The 26,764-nt window shown below is 46.0% G+C and overlaps 1 protein-coding gene across 10 annotated transcripts in view; it reads right to left on the bottom strand.

The window, feature by feature from the left end:
- LOC121012749 (phospholipid-transporting ATPase IB) overlaps nt 1–26,764 on the bottom strand; it is a 651,500-nt gene that overhangs the window by 573,722 nt on the left and 51,014 nt on the right. For 6 of the 10 annotated variants that reach the window (XM_040448057.1, XM_040448059.1, XM_040448058.1 and 3 more), the window contains exon 1: nt 7,965–8,077. The exons of the other annotated variants lie outside the window; for them this stretch is intronic. In XM_040448057.1, the coding sequence (XP_040303991.1) occupies nt 7,965–8,004 (40 nt within the window). In that variant the 5' untranslated portion in view covers nt 8,005–8,077. Of the gene's footprint in view, nt 1–7,964; nt 8,078–26,764 lie in introns of those variants that run through there. 10 annotated transcript variants of the gene reach the window in all.

The raw sequence follows: 26,764 nt of genomic DNA, 5'->3' as shown, positions 1-26,764 counted from the left end.
CACTTAGAGAATGTTCTACCCAGCAAAGGAGAAATACGCACAGGCCATTCGACAAGGTGAACTGCCATCTATACAAGTCTCAACACATTTAAAAGGGCTGAAATGATACAAATACGTCCTGACCATGAGCAGAAACAGTGGGAAGCTCTTTGAAAAACACCTAAACGTTTGAAGATGAAACACACTTCTAAACCGTAGGTAAAAGAAGAGACTGGAAGAGAACGCAGGAAATATTTTGAACTGAATGAAAAGAAAGCTCTGGTTTGGGGCCAGGAGGCAGGGCAGTGGTCTGAGACGCCCGAAAACAGTCACAACAACCGCTTCCCTCATTTTTCTTGGGATTATGTCGGTGAAAGGCAAGGGAGGTATACAAAAATATATCGCCTTGGGTTGTGAGCACCGTGAGTGATGAAGGAGGCCTTTAGAAACTGCCAAGCTCGTCTCTCTGTGAGTGGCCAGCAGGAGGGGAGGCGTGGACACGCGGACGAGGGCGGAAAAAGAAAGAGGAGGCAGACCGGCCAGAACAGAGGAGAAACCAAAGTATGAGTAATACCAACACCGACATCTGGAGCACATGTTGTTCATCGATAGCAACTCCAGGAGGTAGGCGTGAAATTCATTTTACACACGGGAATCTTGTAAGTTGGTTAACTTGTTCAAGGTCACCATAGCTGCTGGAGCTGGGGAGGAAATCAGAACCCAAGCTCCTCGTCCCTGCCGACTTGAAAGCCCACAGACGGTTCTCCAGGGAGCGTACCTCTCCAGACCATCCCACAGTCTTGGCCCATCACATCCACTTGGGCTTCCACTAAACCCACCAGCCACGCTCGTGCTCCCCCCCTCCCCACCCCCACCCATTTTTTACGTGAGCCTTCCTCGCCGAGCACAGTCCTCCTCTATAACCTTTGCGTGGCCCATTTGAGAATTTAAATTGTCTTTCTCTTATACGGTCTTATTTAAGGAGCAGAGTGAGAGTTCCATCAATACACGAAGATGTATATTTCAGGCGGCAGAAAATTTTTAAATCCTTGACTAAAGTCAGCAAACCTCAGTCCCGCCAACGTCACTAGGGACCGCTTGTGCTCAGAGCAACGCGGGCACTTAGGACAAAGATAAAGGAGACGGACACCGCCCTTCCTGGATCCCCCAGCTCAGGGTCAAAGGACACCTGTACACAAGTGATGTCCAAAGACAAGATCAAGTGTACAAGGGGCTCAGGTGCCACGGTCCGCGGAAGCATGCCAGGTGGCCTCCTAACCAAGGCAAAGGAGAGCAATACGAGAGGTCTCAGAGGGGTAAACAGGCCCATGTTTAAAGACGACGAACAGAGAGGCTGCAATAAGACATTCTGGGTAAGAGCAACAACATACGTAATCCCTCCAAGGCAGTAACCAACATGCAACATTCTGTTCTGGAGGCTTCAAGACGATCCACGCGGCCAGGACGCAGGTACGTGCCACGCGTGGAAGGAAGAGGAAGTAGAAACCCAAATCTGAAGGGCCTCGAAATCCATGTGACGTCAGCTGGACACCATAAGCCCTCTGAGAGGCGAGGAAATAACCGAAGACGAGGAGTGAAAGGTGTGACCAGGCTTGCCGGCGTCGAGCGAGGCCACCCCGCTCGGGTCGGAGACGGAGAAGATTGAATCCTGGGGAGCACGGGCAAGGTAAGGGACAGGTTAAATCGCGTGGAGACCCACCATGCAAGAGACGATGGCCTGAAGGAGGCAGCGGCAGAACTGAAATCAGCAGAGAATCCTGGAACACCACTAAGTCACTGGCCACATTGGAAGGAACATCTGAAAGAGGAAAAGCGGGGCCAGGAAGGACCGGGTTGAGGCAGGAGCGGTCAAAGGGACACCATCAACCACTGTGGAAAGAATGAGTCTGCGTGTCTGCGTGGGTGAAAAGGATGCAAAGGGAGAAAAGCATGAAGGAGAAAGAAGAGGAAATTTGTTGTTGGGCTTTTGCTGTGTAGACGGGTCAATTTGTAGTTGCCGTAAAGCCTTCAGGGGGAAATCTTTGGTATACATTCAGGCATTCGTACACAGAGGTTGAAGTCCAATCCAGACCAGAGATTAAGGAATCCTGAGCACGGAAAGAGGATCTGAAGCCGGGCAGTGGCAGTGATGGTAGGAGAGACTGTTAAATGAGAAAAACAAGACAGATGTTGGATACATAGAGTGCCATAGCATAGAGGCAATGGAAGGAAGCCTTAAATGGTTACGTTGAAAAGGAAAAGAAGTCTCGAATGAATGAGCTACACTTTGGTCCTCAGAAACTGGAAACAGCAAATTAAACACAAAGTAGAGAAATAGAGAAGGGAACAAAAAAACAGTGAAACGGCAAATCAACCACAACAAAATTTGTAACACCCATATCGGACGGTGTGAACACAGGGAAAAAGCCTACAAAGCAAAAGCAAAAAGAAAGTGTTCACAAACGGGCACTTGTTTCTGAGAATGGTTATCTGTGCAGAGACCTGAGCGTAAAAAGGTTAAAGTAAATACTACCTAGCAAAACAGAAAGCTTTCCCCAGCCACTCCTTCAAAACGACGTACCAGGTAACTCACTTGAAAACACACTCCAAGCAGAAATACGGGCTCCAGAAAGGGCAGTGGCAGAACCACAAGGTGGAGTCCCTTCCCGACCCTATTTTAAGGAAGAATCCTAGCAGCAGGGAAAGTTTGGGAACAATTTCAACAGAACCCCAATGTACAGCAACCTCAGGCTTTACCAGCTATTAATTTTGCACAGCAGATGCTACGTTCCAACGTCTTGTTGGGCTCTCCTATTGGGTTAGCACGTTAGAAAACAACAGGGGGGAAAAAACCCATTAGAAAAACAGTAGAATAAAAGTTTATAACAGAGTCCATGAAGGAAAGGTGAGGGGCAAACAGAAAGCGTTAGGCCCACAATTTGTGGCGGAGAGAGAAGACAAAGGTTCCGAGTCCAAGTTAAACAATCTCCTCGCTCCCAAGTCACTGTCCCCCTACTGTGGCCGTCCGACCAGATTCTCTTAATGTTGAACAAAACAAAGTTCAATTTTTAAAAAGTGTATGCAAAACGTCACCTAAAAAGAGGCCTCGTATCTTGGTCTTATCCTTAAAGAGGTTTGGATCCTGAACTTGCTTAAACTTAATTCTTTGTCCCTTTCAAATGAGTGTCTAATATGAGTTCATTTTATTGTGCTAACTGCATTAAGGGTTTTAAAATTATTCCAAGACAGGCAACATTTTTTTTTTAAACAGAACGTAATCTTTGAAGTAACCTTGATCAATTTGATTTTACCAAACTTAAGGACTTCGATTCATTACGGGATTTTAGGAAAGACGCAGGCTGGAAAAGGATATTTGCAATGTGTGTATATGACACTAGACTTGTGCCCAAAATAAAGACTGCACACAGAACAAGATGTAGAGACAAGATGAATGAACAAAAGGCTTAAACAGGTATTTCGCAGAGTATTCCGGTGGCCAATAAGCACGTGAGTAGACGCTCAACCTTACTCGTTTAGAGGAATGCAAATGAAAACCACAGAGGATGCACTAGACAGACACCCACAAGCATGGCTTCTAAAGAGAAGCACTCTGGGGCGCCTGGGTGGCGCAGTTGGTTGGGCGTCCGACTTCAGTCAGGTCTCGATCTCGCGGTCCGGGAGTTCGAGCCCCGCGTCAGGCTCTGGGCTGATGGCTCGGAGCCTGGAGCCTGTTTCCGATTCTGTGTCTCCCTCTCTCTCTGCCCCTCCCCCATTCATGCTCTGTCTCTCTCTGTCCCAAAAATAAATAAACATTGAAAAAAAAAAAATTTAAAGAGAAGCACTCGTCGTGTTCACCAGAATGGGGCCCAAGTGCTGTGAGAATGTAAAGCATTTTCTACCACCCGGGAAAACCATCGGGCGGTTTCTAAAGGATAGGTCTATCCTAGGAGTTAATTCTACCCCTATGTATTTCACCCAAGTTATGTCCACCGAAAATATATACGGGAATCTTTTTCATAACAGAAAAAACTCAGATGTTGATCAGCAAGGGGCAGATGAACCAACAGCGATCTGCCACCCAGGAAAACACTCAACGTGGCTGAACCTCCCAGACATCACGCTGGCTGAAAGAAGGCAGACAAAAGAGTATATCCGTAAAATGCCATTTAATTGAAGTGTGAAGGCAAATAAATGCAGGGGTGATAGAAACTAAAACAGTGACTACATCTGTCTAGAAGGGGACTGCCTGGAGAGGGGCATAAGGGATCTTCTAAGGTGGGAATAGTCTGCGTTTTCCTTTGGGCATTGACCACAGGCATACAGATGCATAAGTATTTATTGAGTGATCTACTCTAGAGTTGTATGCTTTATGTTAAATCTCAAAAAGACATTAAGATAAAATATCCCAAATGCAACTGTCATTCAAGTGACTTGACTTTACAATATTCTATCACTCCACAGATATCTGCTGATACCCACTATGTGCCAACTCACCCTTTCTGGCACCAGAGCTATAGAACAAAACAGAAGTCTGTGCCCTCATGGAGCTTACACTCTAGAGGGAAAAGAGACAACGAATAAAACAAGCTATATAGTATTTTTAAAATTTTTTTAAATGCTTATTTTTTTGAGGGGGGGGAGAGGGAGAGAGAGAGAGAGAGGGAGAGAGACTGCGAGCGGGGAGGGGCAGAGAGAGGTAGACACAGAACTGAAGCCAGAGAGCCTGATGCAGGGCTCAAACTCACAAACTGCGAGATTATGACCTGAGCTGAAGTTGGACGCTTAACCGGCTGAACCACCCAGGCACCCCCAAGTTACACAGTATTTATAAGAAGATAGCAAAAAAATTATATAAGGGGATGAGGATAGGGAATGGGGGAGCAGATTATAATCTAGGCACTGACCTCATTAAACTACTATTTAAATCAAATCATGGGGCACCTGGGTGGCTCAGTTAACCATCTGACTTCAGCTCAGGTCATGATCTCACAGTTCGTGGGTTCGAGCCCCGTGGTCGGGCTCCGTGCTGACAGCTCAGAGCCTGGAGCCTGCATGGGATTCTGTGTCTCCCTCTCTCTCTGCCCCTCCCCCATTCTCTCTCTCTCTCTCTCTCTCTCTCTCTCTCTCTCTCTCTCTCTCAAAAATAAATAAACATTTAAGAAAATAGTAATAAACTTTAAATCAAATCACGACAGGCACATACAATAAATTACATGTATAGTTTTCCAATTGTGGTAAAGCATCTAAACCCCTCCTAACATGAGTACGTTCCCATTGTTGCACACCAATCTCCAGAACTCTTTTCCTCTTGCACAGCTGGCCAATATGTCTCATTCCCCTCTCTTCCTGGCAGCCACCATCCGACTTTCTGCCTCCAGGAACTTGACTCCTCCGGGTGCCTCGTATAAAGAGAATCCTACAGTATTTGCCTCTTGCGACCACCTAGTTCACTTCGTACAACGCCCTCCAGGCCCATCCAGGCTGCAGCAGGTCCGAATTTCCTTCCTTGCTGAGGCCGAATAACATCCCACGGGATGAAACAACCCCACGTCCGTTGTGGCGATCAACGGACACCTCGGTGGCTTCCACCTTTCAGCCATTTGTGACTGGGTGTGCAAGGGTCTCTTCACGACCCTGCTTTTAATTCTTTGGGGTCTACACCCGGAAGCGGAGTCGCTGGCTCACGTGGGGACTTCACACTTGGCACTCTGGGCGAGCCTCTGGCTGCTTCTCCACAGCAGCAGCACCGTCTTACACGGACAGCGCCCAAGGGCTCCAAGGGCTCCAGATCCTTGCCAACATGTGTTATTTTCTGGGTTTTCTTTTTAGTGTATCACAAGAGCCGTCTTAAAGGGGGTGAGGCGGTTTCGTTTATTTAACTGCATCTCCGGGTCATCACTGCGAAGTACGCACTCACTCACTCCGGCCTCTCTTCCCAAATCACCTGATCTGAAATTTACACCCCTCTTTCTAAGAGTTTCTGTGGCCCGCAAAGGCCTCAGGTGGGGAAAAATCCAATACGGTTCGTATCTTCCCTTCAACAAATCTCCAGGAAATGAACAGTATTCCTGCTTAAGAGACTTTAATTTTTTTTTTAATTTATTTTCTTTTTGAGAGGGAGCGAGCACTCACACAAGCGGGGGAGGGGCAGAGAGAGAGAGAATCCCAAGCAAGCAGGCCCCGCACCATCTGTACAGAGCCTGATGGGAGATCACGAGCTGAGCCGAAACCAAGAGTCGGACGCTTAACTGATTGTGCCCCCCAGGCGCCCCAAGAGACTTATAATGTTAAAAATTTATTCCACCTGCCTTTAAGATTTACCGTGGTCTTTATAGCTTGAAATTCTTAATTTGCATTCAGTAGGTTTCATTTGTTACACATAATAGTACAAGAAAAGTACCTACCTTGGGGCTCTCAGGGCAAAATAAAACTGAAAAATCCAGTCTAATGGTTGAAAAAGTTATATATAAGGACATTTTCGTGTTGAGTATTGATTTGTTGACTATGGTAATTTTCCCAATACTACTTATACAAAGTATATAGGAGAGGGTAATTTGTATTTGAATTGCAAAAATCTGAGTCCTACCTTGTCCAGGTTGAAAACGTGAATGAGGGGCGCCTGGGTGGCTCAGTCGGTTAAGCGGCCGACTTCAGCCAGGTCACGATCTCGCAGTCCATGGGTTCGAGCCCCGCGTCGGGCTCTGGGCTGATGGCTCAGAGCCTGGAGCCTGTTTCCGATTCTGTGTCTCCCTCTCTCTCTGCCCCTCCCCCGTTCATGCTCTGTCTCTCTCTGTCCCAAAAATAAATAAAAAACGTTGAAAAAAAAATTAAAAAAAAAAAAAAAAGAAAGCGTGAATGAGGAAACAGGTCACAGACAAGGTGGGGCAACTGGGTGGCTCAGCCGGTCAAGCATCCGACTCTGGATCTCAGCTCAGGTCATGATCTCGCAGTTTGTGGGATCGGTCCCCACATCAGGCTCCGCACTGACGGTGCTGAGCCTGTTTGGGATTCTCTCTCTGCCCCTCCCCTGCGAGTGTGTGCCCGTACTCTCTCTCTCTCCCCCCTCCCCCCAAAATAAATAAATAAACTTAAAAAATAAGAAAAGAAAAGAAAACCAAAAAGTTCAGCAGGAAAGCTCCGGTAACACTTCACAGCATAGTGCCAACCCCCCCACCCCCGCCTTGGCATCAGCTGAGGTCAGTTCTGTAGTCAAGGCCCTCCCACTGTTCCAACTGTAAGGTGGGGACAAAACCATTCAATTACCAAAAGCAACAGATCTTGACAAAGGATGCTTTCGATTCTTCTCCCCACAACAGTTTTCAGCAGTTATAACTTTTACCAATTAAAAAGCAGTGGTCTAGAAAGTTCGACTCCAATTCACATTCCCTAGATTTGGGTATTTTAGTAGCCATTGCATCACCGTTCTAAAAACCGCAAAAGCAAACTAAATACCTGACCGTTCAGCACGATATTCAAACTCCTCGTCCAAGAAACAAATTAAGAAAAAGCAATTTTAAAATAGCGTGAGTATTGTGACCCCCCAATCAGCAGCTTCTAGTGTTGAGCCCATGGTTTTCCTTTTTTGGTGCTCACTGAGATAAACAATCTATTCTAAGACAGAATATTATCGGTCCACGTTCACGTGTAACTTCTGGGTTTCTGGCTTCCGGCATACCAACTAATTTCATTTTCAGGTTTCACCTAAATATTTTCATTGCCAAAAAAAAAAAAAAAAAACTAGTTCAGGGCTCTGAACATATTCAAAATATATTTGGCTGACCTTTACGAAAAGAAAGAAAAATTCTTTGAACCGCCTCAGCTGATCTTGCTACATTTCAAGCTACAGGATGAAGAATCCCTTAGATCTACAAGACAGAGGATTCTATCTACTCAAAGTAGTGCTGCTCTTCTCCGAGTCCTCTGTCACCCGTGCCTTGTGTAGGCTGCACCTACATTAGGACAGCGTTGTAGATGGAGTCTATTACCTATGGAACAGCATCTCCTACAGCCGTAGATCAGGGGCATGGTGCTCGGTCCTTTACACGGGCTGCGTGAACGCAAAAGCAGCCGTAAGCGTTCATAGGTGTCTAGGCATTAAGAGCTCAAAGCGGATCCCCAAGATAATCTGAGAGAATTACATTATGCCCTGAAACGGTCCTGTTCCAATTTACGTGGCATAATAGCAGAAAGAGGAGTGGGAGCCGCTTTTCATGAAAAAAACAATTTTTTTTAACTTTTTATCTACCAAATTAGCAAAGGAAACAGTGGAAGGATAGTCATGGGTAGATCTTGCTGGGTGACAGTAAAATTTCTAGGTGAATAGAAGCCTTCTTGGCTTGCTTTAATTCCAAGTCTCATCTGAGGATTCATCCTTGAGCCTGGGAGCAAGTTATAGGGAGAAGTTATGGGGAGAGCCTACAACCAAGACCCTGGCTCCCCCAGCACCCCAGCAGAGCTCGGTCCCACTAAGTGCACCTCCGCACGGGATTCAGCCACATCGAGGCAGGCACCACCGTCCCGTCACTTAAGAAGGGGCAGACAGGCACCCCGCAGAGCTGCTCTCTGGTTAACCTCGGCTCGTCAAATGGCTCTTGGATTTTAATCCCGAAAACTCCAGGCTGCAAAGATTTCTCAACGCGATGGCTTTGGGTGGATATTTATAGCGAAGAAAACGTAAGACCCAAAACTCATTTAACAAAACCCTAAACCCGAAACAAGTGAGGAGAAAAAAGAAAAAAAAAGAATCCTCTTAAAAGCCTGCCAAGTCACAAAGGAGGTGCAGGGGCAATGGCGAGGTGACCTTCGAGGGGATGGCAAATTAAGGCTTTCTTCTTCTGTCAAATAGCCTGATGGATTCTACAGCCCCATACGGGCAACATTTGTGGAAATCAGTAAGAGGGTGAGTCAAGTTCCATTTTGTGATTTTTTTTTTTCCATCCCCTGGCACCTCCCACCTCCGCGGAAGACTGGACGCTGTCTCCCCGTTAGGGAGACCCTGCAGCACCCAGGCCCGCTAACACTGCCTGAGCCAGATCGTTTGCCAGAATTGCCCCAGAATCGCCCCTGCCCTGTCCCCGCACACACCAGGCGCTGGGGGAGCTCGTGACGGACCGGTACGTTCCCAGGCCAACACATCATTCACTACATTTTCTTTAGGGATGTTGTAAAACCCTCTGGTCCCTTATCACAGCACCTTTTGGGATTCCCAAGAGAAATTCAAATCTGGACTCCGTATCCCAAATAGCTCAGTGTCTCGGGAACCGAATTTCTCTTCTAACGGACACTAGTTTTCCTGACTGATCATGCCTCCTATTTGCTTCGGCTGCTTAAAGGATTGGAGCCAACTGTATTTTGACTACTGATTTTGTCTTTTTCTTTCTCCTATTTCCTCGTCTCCCCAATTTTCTCACGTATCTCCAGTTGTGACAAACCCTGCCATGTTGGTAAATAATCGTTCCATAAAAAGACTAATGAAATAATTAGCAACCTAGAAATAAAAATCCAGCATTAGAAAACAAAACAGCATGAACTAGGCCAAATTTGCTAACAAACTTGGTTCAAAGCTGGGGAACTCTATTTTCTAATTCAGCTCTATGATCTTTGACTATTTATAAAAAATAAAAACCCTCCATAAAAGTCATCCGAAAAAGTTGATAACACCCTTAAGAGTTCTTTGGAAAATACGTTTTGAAGACAGGATTCGGTCTTAAATATTTACTGAATTTCCCTAGGTTGCAAATCTCCTACCCAGAACTTCCTTTTTCTCAAAGTTTACCTGTTCCCGTCCGCCCCCCCCCCCCCCCCGGGTTAAAAATCCACTAAGGATCACAGAATCCTTTAGACACATTCGTTCATCTAAGATTTTAAAATGGTGACTCTGAAAAATAACAAATATAACAAACTGGGGAAAAGCCTTAAGACCCTTCATATTCCTTAAGAATTCCTTCATATTCCAAAATGTTAACAGTACTTCTCTTCTTTAGACTTTATGGATATAAACGGCTTATTACTTCTTTATTCCTGTTCTTAATTTCATTTTCTAAAAGAACATTTTAGGATCAGAAAAAGATTAAAATAGGAAGGTTGTTTTCCTTTCTATTTTCTTATTTTTTAAAAATTGCCTTCTTGGGGGCGCCTGGGTGGCGCAGTCGGTTAAGCGTCCGACTTCAGCCAGGTCATGATCTCGCGGTCCGTGGGTTCGAGCCCCGCGTCGGGCTCTGGGCTGATGGCTCAGAGCCTGGAGCCTGTTTCCGATTCTGTGTCTCCCTCTCTCTCTGCCCCTCCCCCGTTCATGCTCTGTCTCTCTCTGTCCCAAAAATAAATAAACGTTGAAAAAAAAATTTTTTTTTAATAAATAAATAAATAAAAATTGCCTTAACACTGGATTCATAAATTAAGGCTGCCTTATCTTATCAACATACGTGTCCTGTATCTAAACTGGAGATTGCCCAATGGTGAAGAATCCTTTTGGGAATTACGAAGATCCCAGAGTGTCTACTTGTTTAAAGTTTGTCTCACTTTCTCTCTAAAGCAGATTATACACTCCTTCAACCTCTCTTCCCCTACCCATTCTTTTAGGCTTCAGATAAAGTAGAAGTTTCCCTTCATGTATTTTCTTTAAAATCCACTTGTAATCCTGACTTTAAAAAATACATGAGTCTCTAATCCTGTTTAATGGTGAGGTTTTTACCATCAAGAAACTTTTAGAAATGCTAAATACAAATCCCTAGCGATACCAGGAAAAGCTTTATTTTAAAAAGTGTCGATTGATTTTATTTACACTATTTCCTGAAATATTACAGCTTCAAAGGCTTTGAAGACTAATTTTATAGGCCTTTGATCTGTGGAAAAGCCATCTGATTTCTTAGCTTAAACATAGCCCTGGGAGGAAAAAAAGCAAAATATGTAAACATCTGAGTTTTTAAATTACAGTTAAAGCAGTTATTAACAATGTCTACATGGTCGAAATATTGCTCCGAATCCAAATGACTAATTCTGACCCTAATTGGAAGGTTATCGATACATCTTCAGAGTCGAATTATTGCACCATAACTGAAGGTAAATTTGAAATCTCCAGTGCTAAATTTTATGGTCGTGAACCGATAAAAAAAAAGACAGCGAACAGCTTAAATTTAGTCAGAAAAGGCACACACATGCACATGTGAAACACACACACATGCACAGAGCGGTTCTTTCTATTTAACTGTGCAAAACTTTTCATGAGATCAGTTTATCCTGTGATCTAAAACTAGGGGAAAAATAAATAACATTCTGGCCAAATGGTAGTTCCAAAATTAATAGATTTTTTAAAAATTTTTTAACGTTTTTTTATTTGAGAGACAGAGACAGAGCGTGAGCGGGAGAGGGGTAGAGAGAGAGAGGGAGACACAGAATCCAAAGCAGGCTCCAGGCTCCGAGCTGTCGGCACGGGGCATGGGGCTAGAACTCACAGACCACAAGATCATGACCTGAGCCGAAGTCCTATGCTGAACCAACTGAGCCCCCCAGGCGCCCCTATATTTCCCACTTCTAATGCCTGAGAGTTCTGTATGCAAGTAAGAACTGCAGTCAAAAACTCAAGAATCAAGCATGTGCGTTTTACTCTCATATATGCAAGGAACACTTCAAAAACAGGCTAGAAACAATATGAACTGCAGGACACAACTGAGATCTTTACATCAAGTCGCCACCACTCCTTCCTCCTCCCCCCATCCACACACACCCAAGTCAAGGAATAAACACATTACAAAATGCCTTTTCCATATAGTCACAGAAAGACATGGGGCCAAAGCTCAGGAGCTCAGACCTTGCAACAACTCTCATGGTTTAAAAACAAAAGGAAAAGGGGTACCTGGGTGGCTCAGTCGGTTAAGCATCTGACTTGGGCTCAGGTCATGATCTCGCGGTTCGTGAGTTTGAGCCCCACGGCGGGCTCTGTGCTAACAGCTCGGAGCCTGGAGCCTGCTTCGGATTCTGTGTCTCCCTCTCTCTCTGCCCCTTCCCTGCTCATGCTGTGTCTTTGTCTCTCAAAAATAAAGAATAAAAAAAAATTTTTTTTTAAACAAAAGGAAGAAAGCAGGTCGCCTGGGTGGCTCAGTCGGTTGAGCGTCCAGCTTCGGCTCGGGTCGTGATCTCACGGTTCGTGAGTTTGAGCCCTGTGGCGGGCTCTGTGCTGACAGCTCGGAGCCTGGAGCCTGCTTCTGATTGTCTCCCTATCTCTCTGCTCCTCCCCTGTTCTCTCTCTCTCTCTCTCTCTCTCTCTCTCTCTCAAAAATAAACATTAAAAAAATAAAATAAAAAATAAAAACAAAAGGAAAAAACAATTAGAAGTCATTCCTGGACTTGTTTAGATTTCCCCTGAACTGACAAAGTATACAAAGAACCTCCCTAAAGCTGACGAACCCCCTTTCCAGGTGGAGCCAAGAAAACCCAATGTCTGGGTGCACCTCGTTAGCTTAGCATGAGTGCTGGGGAACTTCGGTCACAAACCGTCTGCGTCATTTACTGAGACATCAATTATGTATACTTAGGGGAAAAATATAAAAGCAAAGGTGTTAGGCTCTATGAAAGAACATTTACCCACCTAAGAACACGTAAATCCCTACAAGCCCACTTAGTTACGAACCCTAAAGGGGTTTTTCTGGGAGTGCTTCCTTTTGAGAGATGTAAACAGGGTCACATCGCCCACAGAAAAAGTGGACAGAAAGAAAATGAGCAGGCTAGTCCACTTGTACAAACCTCAGGGACATGACCTTGATTGGCAGGAGCCCGGCTCTCGGCCCAGGCATCCCTGCCCAGGAGACTCCACCAGGCCTCGGAGACACCCTGCTCAGCTCACATACACATATGACCAGATGTCAGCCCCAAGTATTTGCTAGGAACCATCAAAGCTCCCAAACTAATCAATATCCACACCAGGGCGGGGGGGGGGGGGGTGCTCAGTCCACATTTATGCAAGTCTGCAGATCCCCAGGGACGAAAGTCAACGGACACTTTGCGTGGGGTCTCTGCTCCATCCTAGGGTCCCAGAAACACCCTCGCCTGGGATTCAGTGCAGATAAAACCCAAAGCTGTCCCGTGGCTGTGGGCACACGAGCATGCAGACGCACAAGGCCTCCGAGGTCAATCAGCATAGGAACCTCAAGTGCCCAGTGATGTAGGCAAAGCCGATGGCACAGCCTCTGTGCGGGCCCCTATGTGCTTCTGCACGCACAAACCAGACCCCGAAGCTTTAAAAATGAGAACGTTAAAAGTCACTCACGGGCGTGGATAAACAAAATGCGGTATGTCTGTACAACGGAATATTATCTGACCACAAGTAAATCACATTCAAATTCATCCTGTAACACAGGTGACCCTTGAAAACATCATGCTAAGGAGCCCCACACAAAATACCACATAGTGGATGATTCCACTTATGGGAAAGGGCCATAACGGACAAATCCATAGAGGCAGAAAATAGGTTAGTGATTGCTAGGGGCTCCAGGGAAGGTAGGGGAGTATGGGATTGCCTTTGGGGACGGGGGGGGGCGGGAATAAAAATGTGCTGGAATTAGATAGTGGCAATAGCTGCTTTCAGAAGGTACTAAAAGCCACTGAAGTCTACATTTTAAAGAAGTGAATTTCATGTACGAATGACAGCTCATTAAAAAACAGTCATGCACTTTTCGGTGCGTAGGTTATGTCTCAATGAAGAATTAAACTTTAAAAAAATGCTACGAGTTCACATTTTACTAAGAAGCTCCTCATATGAAAGCAAGACCATTGCCTAATTAGAAGCAATCAACTAAGTACTAAAACTGGATCTCAGATAACCTCGGGTTGTTTCCTAGAGCGGGGGAGGGGGAGGAGGAATCAATTCCCATTCCACTGTGACTACATGGGATTTCCCCCGACCAAAGTAAAGGTCCCCATTAGAATGTGTCAATTAAAATCCGTTTAGAGAAAGCATATAAAATTAAGTGTTGAGGTTTTCCGGTCCGTTCAAAGGCTTTTCTTAATCAAAATAGTCAAGAGACAGGTTTACATCTATGTGTATATCATTTGAGTAATTTACATGTTATAGACGCATATGTATTGCACATGTATTACACATACAATGAGTGCCTACTTTGTAAAATACGTTTGAGGTAAGAATACACACTTACGCAAGTAGAGACCGCACCAACTATTCCATTCCTGTTAAGTACGCTCAATTCTGTACCATAACCTTCCGCCTTTTCATCTCTCAGAACATCCCCAACAACCCTCATGTCTAACCACCGTTCCTCAACCCACTACAGTGCTTCCTTGTTACCATCTTCTGGAATCACTCTTCCTAAGATCAAGGGCAACCCCCTACCTACCAAATCCAGCTGTCCACATGTTCATTCCTACAAACCCCTCCGTAGCGTTCAGCCTTATAAAGTAACATCTCCTCCATGTTACCACAGTCCCTGTTTGGGTTTCTAGGAACCTGTTGTTGTTTTCTCTTTCCACACAAATGTCCCCCTCTGACCATCCCCCCACATGTGAGGCTCCACCGTTCTGTTTTCAGCTCCCACCCAGGCTGTACATTCACCCAAGATTACGCCATCTTTTTCTGAGCTGGTCTGGGTCCCAGACCTCACTCATGGACATGAGCCCACGCTTCCAGCTGCTTAGCAGACATCTCCACCCAGAGGTCCCACATACTTCTCCAACGCTCTAAATCCAAACTGACTGAGCTTTCCTCATCGAATCTGGTGTTTATATTAAGCTCTCAAACCACAAACATCAGCCACCACTGATTTTCTGTCTTGGAGGCACCGCACAGGTTTCATCTCTAGAAGCCCAGCCCCTCCTCCCCAGCCATCCCTCTCCAGGGTCTCATCCTCACCGGCTGGATCATCACACACCTGCTGACTCCTGCCCAGACTGCCTCCCTCGTCACCAACACCTGACCCATCACTCCAGGCTTGTGACAGCACCTCCCACCTACCAGGGCCCTCCTGGCCTACGTGATAAACCCGAACACCCGTGGAAATCACACAAGGCAGAGTGACTTCTCCTGCCTCATCTACTGTTGCACCCCGGCACGGGAGCAATGAGTGAATCCTGAATGCGCCAAGTTCCTGCACGACCCCAAGTTCCCACACGGTACTTGACAGTCTATTACATTTACCAGTTTCTTGAATAATTAATACACTTAAAATGGAACGCTCAAGGAGCACAAATGGCTCTAGCATTAAGAATACCCAACTACTCAGCTGCCTGGTTTTCCTCCTTGCAGACCACAACCAGATTTGGAGGAATCTTTCCAAAGAATGAACATGCTTGATGTCTTCTTTAGACTCTAACTGCCTACTTCCCCTGGAATCTAAAAAAAAAAATATTAAAAATAGAAATACTATACGATCCAGTAATTCCACTTCTGGATATTTACCCAAAGAAAATGAAGACACTAATTTGAAAACATTAATGCACCCCCATGTTTATTGCAGTGTTATTTACGAGAGCCAAGACATGGAAACAGCATAGACAGTTAGATGCTTGGATAAAGAAGATGTGAGACACATGCATGAAAAACAATGAAATCTTGGGGCGCCTGGGTGGCTCAGTCGGTTAAGCGTCCGACTTCAGCTCAGGTCACGATCTCGTGGTCCGCGAGTTCGAGCCCCGCATCGGGCTCTGGGCTGACGGCTCAGAGCCTGGAGCCTGCTTCCGATTCTGTGTGTCTCCCTCTCTCTCTGCCCCTCCCCCGTTAATGCTCTGTCTTGCTCTGTTTCAAAAATAAATAAACATTAAAAAAAAAAAATTAAAAAAAAAAAAACAATGAAATCTTGCCATTCATGACAACATGGATGGACCTAGAAGGTCATTCTGCTAAGTAAAAACAAGTCACAGAACAAGAAATACCATATGATTTCACTTATGTGTGTAATGTAAAAAAAAAAAAAAAAAAAAACTAGACTCAAATACAGAGAACAAACAGGCGGTTGCCAGGACAAACTCAAATGTCCCACACTTTATCAAAGATTTGCCTTCCAAGGAGACCTGAGGAGTAAAATTCTAATGCTTCCAATAAGAGGGACCCTTGGGGTTATGGGAAACAAGAAACAAAACGGAATTATACCCAAATACCTAATTTTTTAGAGAGTCAAGTTTTATCCTCCCCTGCACCCTCCAAATTTAAAACGTTAAGATTTAACGGGAAAGGCCTTAAAATAACGAGAGATTTCTTTATTCAGGTTCAACAATAAAGCTCAACTAGGGTGGGGGTGGGGATACAATCAGAAAACAGTATCAACTTGGACTCTGGTCCCAGGAATCTGTCCAGCTTCTCACCCTCCATTAAACCACATCTCGATAGATTCCACTGAGAAAGCACTGTGTGTCCTCCATACTTTTTTTGGGGGGGTGGGGGCGCAAGTTTCTAGCTTTTAAACGGAAGGATTGATCTTGGACAAGAGTGGGAGGAAAGGCCAATGGGAAAGATGTATATTGGAAACACAGCGGTAACGGAGCACATACACAGACACGCTGACAGGAGCGGAAGGAAAAGAGAGGCCCGTCCGCAGAGACTTTCACAGAGCACGCAGTTCAGGCCCGTGCTTCTGACGGTCGCTTACATTCAAGAGGCAGGCTGCGTTTGGAACCATCAAGAACCCTTAATAGCTAAAACACAAGCTCAAGTGCCACAGTCATCACTGGAACGCCCAGGGGTCTAGGAGGGAAAAACTGACCACATGTCTTTACCGAAACCATTCAATAAAATGACTTGGTTTAAGCGAACTTGTTTCTGAAAAAGAACTTTAACCGACTTCTTTACGATTCAGTCTCAAGGAAATCCTATAGGGGCTTCAATCTGTTCTGCCATACACTTTGCATTAAGAGTAACAGCAGTTAAGGGGCGCCTGGGTGGCTCAGTCGGTTGAGCGTCTGACTTCGGCTCAGGTCATGATCTCCCGGTCCGTGAGTTCGAGCCCCGCGTCGGGCTCTGTGCTGATAGCTCAGAGCCTGGAGCCTGTTTCGGATTCTGTGTCTCCCTCTCTCTGACCCTCCCCCGTTCATGCTCTGTCTCTCTCTGTCCCAGAAATGAACAAACGTTAAAAAAAAAAAAAAAAGAGTAACAGCAGTTAAACCTAACTGTGTGCAGAGACCTGGAACATTCTGCCCAGAAGTGCAGAGGGGGAGAGAGAAGAAAGTAATCACCAATCAAGTCACTCCTAAATTGGAAGGTCGCTGACATCCAGAAGCACCCTGCTTGACAATGTGGTTACAGAGGCCATAAGGTTAAGAGTGCTTTTAGACCCATCAGCTATAAGAGAAACGCCACAGGGCAGGAAGAGGGACTCAAGTCAGAATCGCATAATCAGTAGCATTAGACACATTACAGACTGAAGAGCACTTTCAGCAGGACAGGATTCGGTGAGCCTGTGCTGGGCCTCAAGGAAAGGCCTCCTCTCTCTCCCCGGCCTGTGACAGCTGACCCCCATTCCCACTCCACGCCCCAGCCCTCCCCACTCAGGAGCCTCCCCAAGTCCCACAGGACAACGCGCTCCCCTCTCCCAGAACCAGAATGCGGAAGCCCGGGCATATTACTCCTTGTGGTGGCGGCAGAGGGTGAAGGAAGAAGGGTGAAGGCCAGGTTTGCAATTTGATTGAAAATAGAGGACCGTTAACGGGACCTGCTTGTGACCTTTATTTAAATACCTTTGGGTAACTTTTTTTAACTTGCAACACAGGGAAGGTAGGGACACTTACTGACAAGCCCACAATGACAGGACGACTTTGAGTCACAGGCCTTATGGAGACAAACCTCTAGGTAGAGGGTATGGCGGACCAAGCATGCGCACTCTCAAACCTCAGCGGCACCCTTACATGAGGCATGAAAAACAAGCCCACGCTTTTAAAAGAAGCATCTCAGTCTACAGACAAATGCTTCTGTCAAAATCCACAGGTAAATAATACATACTTTCAGAGAGCCTCTGAAGGTGTTTATTAAGTCCTTAAGGAATTCTCTATATTCCCCTTGATTCGGAAGTGTTTTGTCTACTTAACTAACACTACAGTTAAGGAATGAGCCAGAAAAGGACAGTTCTGTGGCTTCGCCCTTCCCGAGGACCAGAAAGCAAAGTTTGAGCCCTATACCTGCAGGCCTGTTTTAATCACCTCCCAATAACTGCTCATCATCACCACTTTATAATTGGCGGGAATTACAGGGGGATTTAACAAGGGGCTCAGTTCGAGGTACTCCACAATACGGAAAAAGATGGTGAATCCTAAAGGAGCAAAAAAGACCCAGATACCCTCACAGGGAACCTCAGTCAGAGGTTAAATATGCCAGGCTCCATATTTAGCAGCAAACGCGTCCTATACAATTGCTTCATCTCCAGAGATTTTCACGACGCCCAGTAGAGCCCGCCGTACAAAGTCATAGATCAGACTCCTTCTTTTGGGGGGTCTGCTATGTACTTCTAGTGCTGTGCAGGTACAAAGTAATAGTTACTTGTGTAATTCTCAAGTTGCCATATGGCTTATTTCTCCTTTAAAAGGAAGAGAGGAGCGCCTGGGTGGCTCAGTTGATTAAGCATCTGACTTTGGCTCAGGTCACGATCTCACGGTTCATGAGTTCGAGCCCCACGTCGGGCTCCGTGCGGACGGCTCAGAGCCTGGAACCTGCTTCGGATTCTGTGTCTCCCTCTCTCTCTGCCCCTCCCCCACTCATGCTCTGTCTCTCTCAAAAAATGAATAAACATCTAAAAAAATTTTTTTAAAAAATGAAAGGAAAAGAGAGACCATAAGCTATGGAGAAACACGTAGACAAATGTAAAAAGTATAGTTGCTATGCGTTACACACAGTGAAGAACAAGGCTCTGAAGACAAAATGCGTTCCTAATGTGAAAGGTGAAAGAAAATGGAGTCCCTTACATCAAGGGGTTCTGAAAGGGAGTCGGGAGGCCATTAAGGAGATGGGCCTTGGGACGCCTGGGTGGCTCTGTCGGTTAAGCGTCAGACTCCTGATCTCAGCTCAGGTCACGATCTCTCATGGTGTGTGAGATTGAGCCCCACATCAGACCCTGAGCTGACAACACAGAGCCTGCTTGGGATGTTCTCTCTCTCTCTTTCTCTCTCTCTCTGCCCCTCCCCTGCTAGCTCACACACGTGCCCACTCTCACACACTCTCTCTCTCTCAAAATACATGAAAAAATACATATATGAAAAAAAATATTTAAAAACTCCTGACTTTGGCTCCCTAGTGGGATGCAATGTGGGTTGTTACCCAAATCTGTGCCTCCAAATCGCAATTCTCAGACCCCAAATAACTGCTTTTATTTTATTTCAGTTCTGCCTCTTTTTCTTGGTTGACACTAAGTAGTTATCTGGTCATCCACTAAAGTACCAGAACCACTAAGGGACTATTCTATGCGAAATCAAGTTTGAGCTGTGCATTTTTTAATGTTTATTTCTTTATTTGGGGGGCGGGGAGGAGAGAGAGAGAGGGAGAGCATGAGCAGGGGAGGGGCAGAGAGAAAGGGGGAGACAGAGGGTCCAAGCAGGCAGAGCCCAACTCTCGGGGCTCGATCTCACAAACCATGAGATCATGATCTAAGACAAAACCAAGGGTCAGACACTTAACCAACTGAGCCACCCAGGCGCCCCTGACCTGTGCATTCTTTACCAAGATGTTTAGTAGTGACATATTTTTAAAGAATGATGGGGTGCCTGGGTGGCTCAGTCAGTTAAGCGTCCGACTTTAGCTCAGGTCATGATCTCACAGTTCATGGGTTTGAGCCCCGTGTCCAGCTCTGTGCTGGCAGCTCAGAGCCTGCAGCCTGCTCCAGATTCTGTGTCTCCCTCTCTCTGCTCCTCCCCTTCTCGCTCACGCTCTCTGTCTCTCTCTCTCTCTCAAAAATAAATAAACATTAAAAAATATTTTTTTAAAGAATGAGATTTCCGTCCATCCAGAGTTGTAATGCACTTGACACAATAGAAAAAATCCTAGGTATTCATATTCAGTCCTGGAACTTGAATCAAAGTTTTGGAAATAAAGGGAAGGCAGTTTAAATCAAATAACTTCAGCGAGATATCCCAAGGAAGCAATTTAAAAATAAATGCAGTTTGGGGGCGCCTGGGTGGCTCAGTCGGTTAAGTGTCCGACTTCTGCTCAGGTCATGATCTCACAGCTCGTGAGTTCGAGCCCCACGTCAGGCTCTGTGCCGACAGCTCAGAGCCTGGACCCTGCTTCAGATTCTGTGTCTCCCTCTCTCTCTGCCCCTCCCCCACCGCACTGTGTCTGTCTCTGTCTCTCTCTCTCTCTCTCTCTCTCTCTCTCTCCTTCTCTGTCTCGAAAATAAAGATTTAAAAAATTAAAAAAAAAAAAGCAGTTTGTACCGAGCTGTTTATAGCTACACCAGCTAAATCTTAAAACTTAAATTCATCATTTAAAGCTTGAATTTCACTAAAAGAACAAGACTTGAATGGGGCCCGTATGTTCAAGTCCCCAGTTTGGATCTCCGTTCCAACCATCAACATTCCGGATATTCCCTGAAAACTATCCGTGGCCATGTTAATTAAAGCATGAAACTTTACAAATTAAATACTAAGCCCATCTCTGTTATCACCAAAAATTTTATCTAGTGCTCACACATTGCATCTAAAAGCATATCTAGTATTCAATGGAATAATTCTTGGCATAGCACACTGCTGTGGGAAGGGGAGGGGAGGGGAGGGGAGGGGAGGGGAGGGAAGGGAAGGGAAGGGAAGGGAAGGGAAGGGAAGGGAAGGGAAGGGAAGGGAAGGGAAGGTTTAAAATGCAGACAAAAGGGGCCCCTGGGTGGCTCAGTCGGTTAAGAGTCGGACTCTTGATTTCAGCTCAGGTCACGATCTCCTGGCTGGTGAGATCAAGCCTTGAGCCAGGACTCTGCCTGGACAGTGTGGAGCCTGCTTGGGATTCTCTCTCTCTGCCCCTCCCCTGCTCGTGCTCACTCTCTCTCTCTCCCTCTCAAAATAAATAAACTTTAAAAATAAAATAAAATGCAGACAAAGACCTACCTTCCTCCGAAGCCCCGTCTCTGCTCTGACTGAAACCTCGCCCCCCTCCCCTGACCCACCTGTCCCCTCCCATCCTTGTATTTCATCGCCCCTCGGCCCGCTGGTGACCCTGCCGGTATCGACCCTCCTCCGGCTGATTAATTCTAAAGCAGTTCTTTTCAAGTGATTCTAAAAACAAACAAAAGTAAGTAAGTTACACCAAGATAGGCACAGGTCTGAAAGGAAAAAGAGGAATCCCGTTCGGGCCTCTCCCCACCCTGAAAATGACGTCACATGTTCCTAAAGCTTTGGTTTAAAGGCTTTGCTTCTAAAAAAAATAAAATAAATGAATGAATGAATGAATAAATAAATAAATACGTAAAGGCTTTGCTTCTGTGACTGGTCTGTCCACAGAGACCCTTCAATATAGAAGCTGAGAACTCTGAGAAGAGGATTTAATTCACTCAGCCACGCACACAGGCGCACACAGTCGTGCTTTTCCATGAGTAATCTATGAGAGTCCTTTCTAGAACTCTTCACACACCTGCCTCAGTTCTTTGCTCCCATCAATTGGTGGCAGAATCCTAGCCAAGATGGCCCATTATTTGGATTGTTAAGAAGGACGCACAGGGAACCAGACCCTTCCCTGACCACCTACTGCATTTATCATTTATTTACTGCTCTACTGCGCTACTCCTTTCGTATTTCCTACGTGCCAAGCTTATATTTCCAATTAAATGTAATAAATATAAGTTCCCTGACGTCTTAATAGTTCTTTAGAAGTCTACCCAGGGTCAATGCTTGTACTAAATACACTGTAGCTGGTGGGAAAAAATCAAACTTGCTGACAGTTCCCATTACTATTCCGTGTTCCAATCACAGCACTTCCTCTATGACTGCAAACTCGGAGAGCCTAGCCAGAGAGTACCCGGGGTGGTGGTTCAACTTCCTGATTAGTTTTATGATTTGGACAATGTAGGGGTCTGTGCCCCATCTCCCTGGCCCCCCCCCCCCACTCCTCAGTGACTGAGGGTCAAGTCAGTAGGCCCAGGACGATGGGCAGCAGAATGGCAGCAAAGTCACCTTGGGACAGCACCTGCTGAGTGCCAGGTACTTTACACGCCATTTCACTTCAACTCTGCAAGAGCCTAGGAGGTAAGTGCTGTTACCTCTGTTTGAAAGATGAGACCTCCAGGGCTCAGAGAAGTGCAGCGGTCTGTCCAGTTCACACACTACAGGGAAGGACAGCTAGAAGGATCTGACTCGAGACCTTTGTGCTGTCTGCTCTCCAGAGTGAAAGACCATAACCAGCAGCGAGGACAGGGGACACAAAATAACGGGAAGACGTATGCTGCGTTTCATCGCATGTAAACGACTTCAGTGCGCCAAAATTTGTGCTGCAGTAGAAAACCATGAAATGTCCAGCTCACGTCTTTCCAGGTTATTTGATTCTCGCTTCTCATTGTCTTTGAGTTCTGTGAATTGCAGACAACTGAAGGCAATTCAAAGTAATTCTTGCCTGTAGACAAGGAAATGCTGCCAGATGGCAGGCAGTTCAATTTACGCCCCCCTCCCCATTCTGCAGAAAAATGCTAATGTTGCCTCTATACGCATATACGCTTCAGTATTCCTGATCTAGAAATGTGTCTTCTTTGGATTATGCTTTGAGTGGACTGTAACATCTTACCGGCTCCCTCCTGAACGCTATCTGTAGGAGAGTCATGATTTAACTTAAGATAAACAAAAGTCCTCTAACACGGCGAACAGGGGAAGCGGCAGGGGGAGCGGCCTTGTCCGAGGAGATCAGAGCTCCCAAGTGGAGGGAGGGCTGGGAGTGGCGAGGCTGAAACCCTATTCGTGAACTTCTATAGAGTTGCCCTTTCCGCAGAGCCTTTTAAAGACTGCAGGAAGATCTCAGCTGACCCCTCTCTAAGACAGAGCTTCCCTGGGGTCTGTGCAAACGTTAGATGTATTATTCCAGAGGGGTTGGGATCTTCTAATTCAGGTCCCCGTTCCTCCGCAGTGGAGGATCTGTACACAGGAGCGCCAGGCAGGGCGATGCTGACGGCTTCCTACACCAGGCCCTGGAAGGAAAGAGAGGGTTGGAAGAGGCTGTTGGTTAACAGGGGAAATGATAGTGGATTAGCAGTGTGGGTGGTATGAGAGGTGTGCAAGGTCAAATCTGAAGGCCTGGGGTGCTAGGAGGGGGGCCTAAGAGCACAGCACGCTGAGCACCAGTTAATTCACTTTCAGACACTGCAAGTGTCTGGGTCCACAGCAAAGCCGACTTTCCCATTCCATCAGTGTTACGGGTGTCACCTGTCTATCTACGCTTGAACGTTTTCATTCTATTTCTGTTGGTTATTTCTCACAGCTTCGTTGCCCACAGATTGAGCCGGTAAACGTGTGATGGCCATCTGTGCTGTGCGGGCGCTGTGTTCGCCCAGAAGCAGCGTTTCTCAAAGCGCAGTCAGCAGACCCCCGACCAGAACTGCCACCATTGCTTTTTAGAAATGAAGACTCTTGGGGTCCACCCCCGACAGTGAATCAGAAATCTCCACTTCGAACGAGCTTCTTAGAGTAATTATACTAATAGTTTGAGCGGAATGGTTGGGACCACGGAATCGTAGATTTGAAGCATCTGGAGCTGCCCAGAGCATCTGAAGCATCTGAAACTGCCACCCACACCTGCCCTGCTGTCCACAGATGGCAAGGAGAGGCAGAGGAGACAGGCGGACCCCACAGCCTGGCAGGCGGCAGGTTCCATAAGCAAGGGCTCACCTACAGGGTGGGTGGCCACAAGGCAAGTACCTCCCTGCGCCTGCCCATCAGATCTTCAGTTTAGGGGTGCCGGGGCGGCTCGATCGGTTAAGCATCGGACTCTTGATTTCAGCTCAGGTCATGATCTCACAATTTGTGAGACAGAGCCCCACATCGGGCTCTGTGCTGATAGTGCGGAGCCTGCTTGAGACGCTCTCTCTCCCTCTCTCTCTGCCCTTCCTCTCTCTCTCTCTCAAAACAAATAAGCATTTTTTTTAAAAATCTTCAGTTTATAAAGAGGCCTTAATGGGGCTCAGTCAGCATATAGTGCAGAGGTTCCCAATGCCGTATCACTATCTCAAGGCTAGGTCCTTGGGGCACCTCCTGGGAGCAGGGAGGGCACGTGGAAGCCATATTCCAAGGACGTGAGGAGCCTCGAAGGGTCAGGCCCAGATCACAGGTCAACCAGTGGTCACGTCCTCCTGATGACCCTTCCCCGACAATCATCAAATATGGCTTGTTGGAAAGACCTTTTATCCCATCTGTACCATGAAGCAGCACCACCGGCCTCTCAGGACTATTATTATAATCAAACGGATGATATATGCGAAGGTGCTTTGTATGCTGTGAAAGCAAATATTATTACCCATCTTCCTTCAGTTCTTTCTGAAACAAGTGAGAATATCAATGAATAAATGAACCAATCAATGCAAAGTTATCCAGCACCTGAGAAAATGGTAGAAGATAAATATTTGTTGATGAATGAATCCACTTACAGACTGTCTAATACTATCTCACAGATGAAGAAACTGAGGGCCAAAATCTCAAAGCAACTTGGCCAAGATCACAGAGTCAGACCATGGCCCCAAAGGCAGGACACAAGGGCCATGCCTCTGGAGAAATGGGAGAAAACAAAGTAAAATAAAAGTAAAGGTCCCTGTGTGATTAGAACACACCTTTATGTACAAGGCGGAGACTCAGTTATACCAACAGGCTAAAGATGGAAGGGAATGTCTGGTTCAGCCTAAACTGGGAAAAAGCGACTCACGCCCGCCTTTAGAAATAGCCACAAATTTATGGAAAACTGGGGGCAAAAGAAGATCCCAGGGGACAAAGACATACTTTCAGACAAGCGGAAATCAACTAAATATCCTAACACTTCATAATTAAAGTCCCAATAAATGGTGTCACTTAATCTGGAGCCCAGTTTCCTAAACTGCCCGCGATGGTGGCCCAAGTTCTAAACCACATGGCAATTTCAAGCAGCAAAGTTGCTCAAGAGCTCGGATCACATTTTTCTGGGACACGGTTTATGAGGACACAATATGGGTGTAGCTACTATTTCATTCAACGGCCTTTAATTCACGTATGTCTCAATATTTTCAACCTGAAAAGAAGTTGCTTTTACTTTCTTTTTGGCTTATTTATCTATTTTGAGAGAGAGAAAGCGAGCATGCACGCTTGTGTGCATGTGAGTGGGGGAGGGGCAGAGAAAGAAGGAAAGAGAATCCTAAAGAGACAGAGAATGCCAAGCAGGCTCCACATGGTCAGCCGAGAGCCCGATGTGGGGCTCAAACTCACGAAACTGTGAGATCGTGACCTGGGCCGAAATCCAGAGTCCTATGCGTAATTGACTGAGCCACCCATGTACCCCAACGAGTTGCTTTTAGTACCTCCCATGAATAAAAGAAAGCAGAAAAGCTAAAAGAAGCCTTTCAGACATGAATCTTAAACATGAATAAAGGTAGTCATTCTGGAAGAACTACTGACAATTTATGCTTCTTGTGGGCAGTTTATAAGTCTTGTGATACAACAAACTAACCAAATTATGATGGTGATGGCCTCCTGCTAATGCTTCCTGAGGGGTTTAAAACCTGTTCATCTTGAGAGGAGTCGGGGAGAGTAATACAAACTCTAAAATTTCTGTAAAGGAGGTGAACACATACACATCAAGCCTGTCGCGTATCATTGTGCACTGTCTAGGCCTGCTGTCAACGGATGTTAGGACACGACAGGAAAACACACATCCGGGCCTTTCACCACCTAACTCTGGTGCTGGGACATCCAAGAGACTTTCACATAAATTTTTTTTTGCATTTATTTATTTTTGAGAGACAAAGTGAGACAGAGCGTGAGTGAGGGAGGGGCAGAGAGAGGAGACACAGAATCTGAAGCAGCCTCCAGGCTCTGAGCAAGCGGTCAACACAGAGCCCGATGTGGGGCTCGAACCCACGAACCATGAGATCATGACCTCAGCCGAAGTTGGACGCTCAACCGACTGAGCCACCCAAGCACCCCAGACTTTCATATAAAATCTGGAGACAAACTTTTTTTTTTAATTTTTTTTAACGTTTATTTATTTTTGAGACAGAGAGAGACAGAGCATGAGCGGGGGAGGGGCAGAGAGAGAGGGAGACACAGAATCTGAAACAGGCTCCAGGCTCTGAGCTGTCAGCACGGAGCCCAACGTGGGGCTGGAACTCACAGACTGCGAGATCATGACCTGAGCCAAAGTCGGCTGATTAACCGACTGAGCTACCCAGGCGCCCCAACTAGAGATAAACTTTTATAAAAGAAATGGAGGTAGGAGTGTGGTCAACAGCAGCACAAACGAACCCACTGACAATGAGAAAAAACCCTAGTATTTTACCATTTCCATGTTGCCAGTGCCCTTGCAGCCCCAATATGCAACAGAGCTTTTGGCTTTAAGAGGAATTTGACCACTGCAATACAGTTCTCAGATAACCCCAATTGTTCATTTAACAAATAGTTGTTTTCTGTAGAAGAAACAGTGAACAAAACCCAAAGCCCATCTCCTGAAGACTGCAAGTTCTTCAGGGGGGCAAATAACAAACAAATACATATATAACATATGCAATAGAGCAAAATTAAAGGTAAGCACATGGACAGTGACCAAGGAGTTCAATTTCAGATGTAGGAAATGAGGAGCCCAGTGAGAAAAGCACACCCACGATTCAGAGCTAGTGCCGAGTCCCCAGACAAGGACTGTTTCGTGTATTTGAAAAACAGC

The sequence above is a fragment of the Herpailurus yagouaroundi genome, unplaced genomic scaffold (genome assembly GCF_014898765.1).
Source record: "Herpailurus yagouaroundi ecotype Mexico unplaced genomic scaffold, PumYag 197, whole genome shotgun sequence".
Lineage (NCBI taxonomy): Eukaryota > Metazoa > Chordata > Mammalia > Carnivora > Felidae > Herpailurus > Herpailurus yagouaroundi.
Note: the sequence above shows the minus strand (reverse complement) of the source record. Positions and strands in the feature narration are given on the sequence as shown.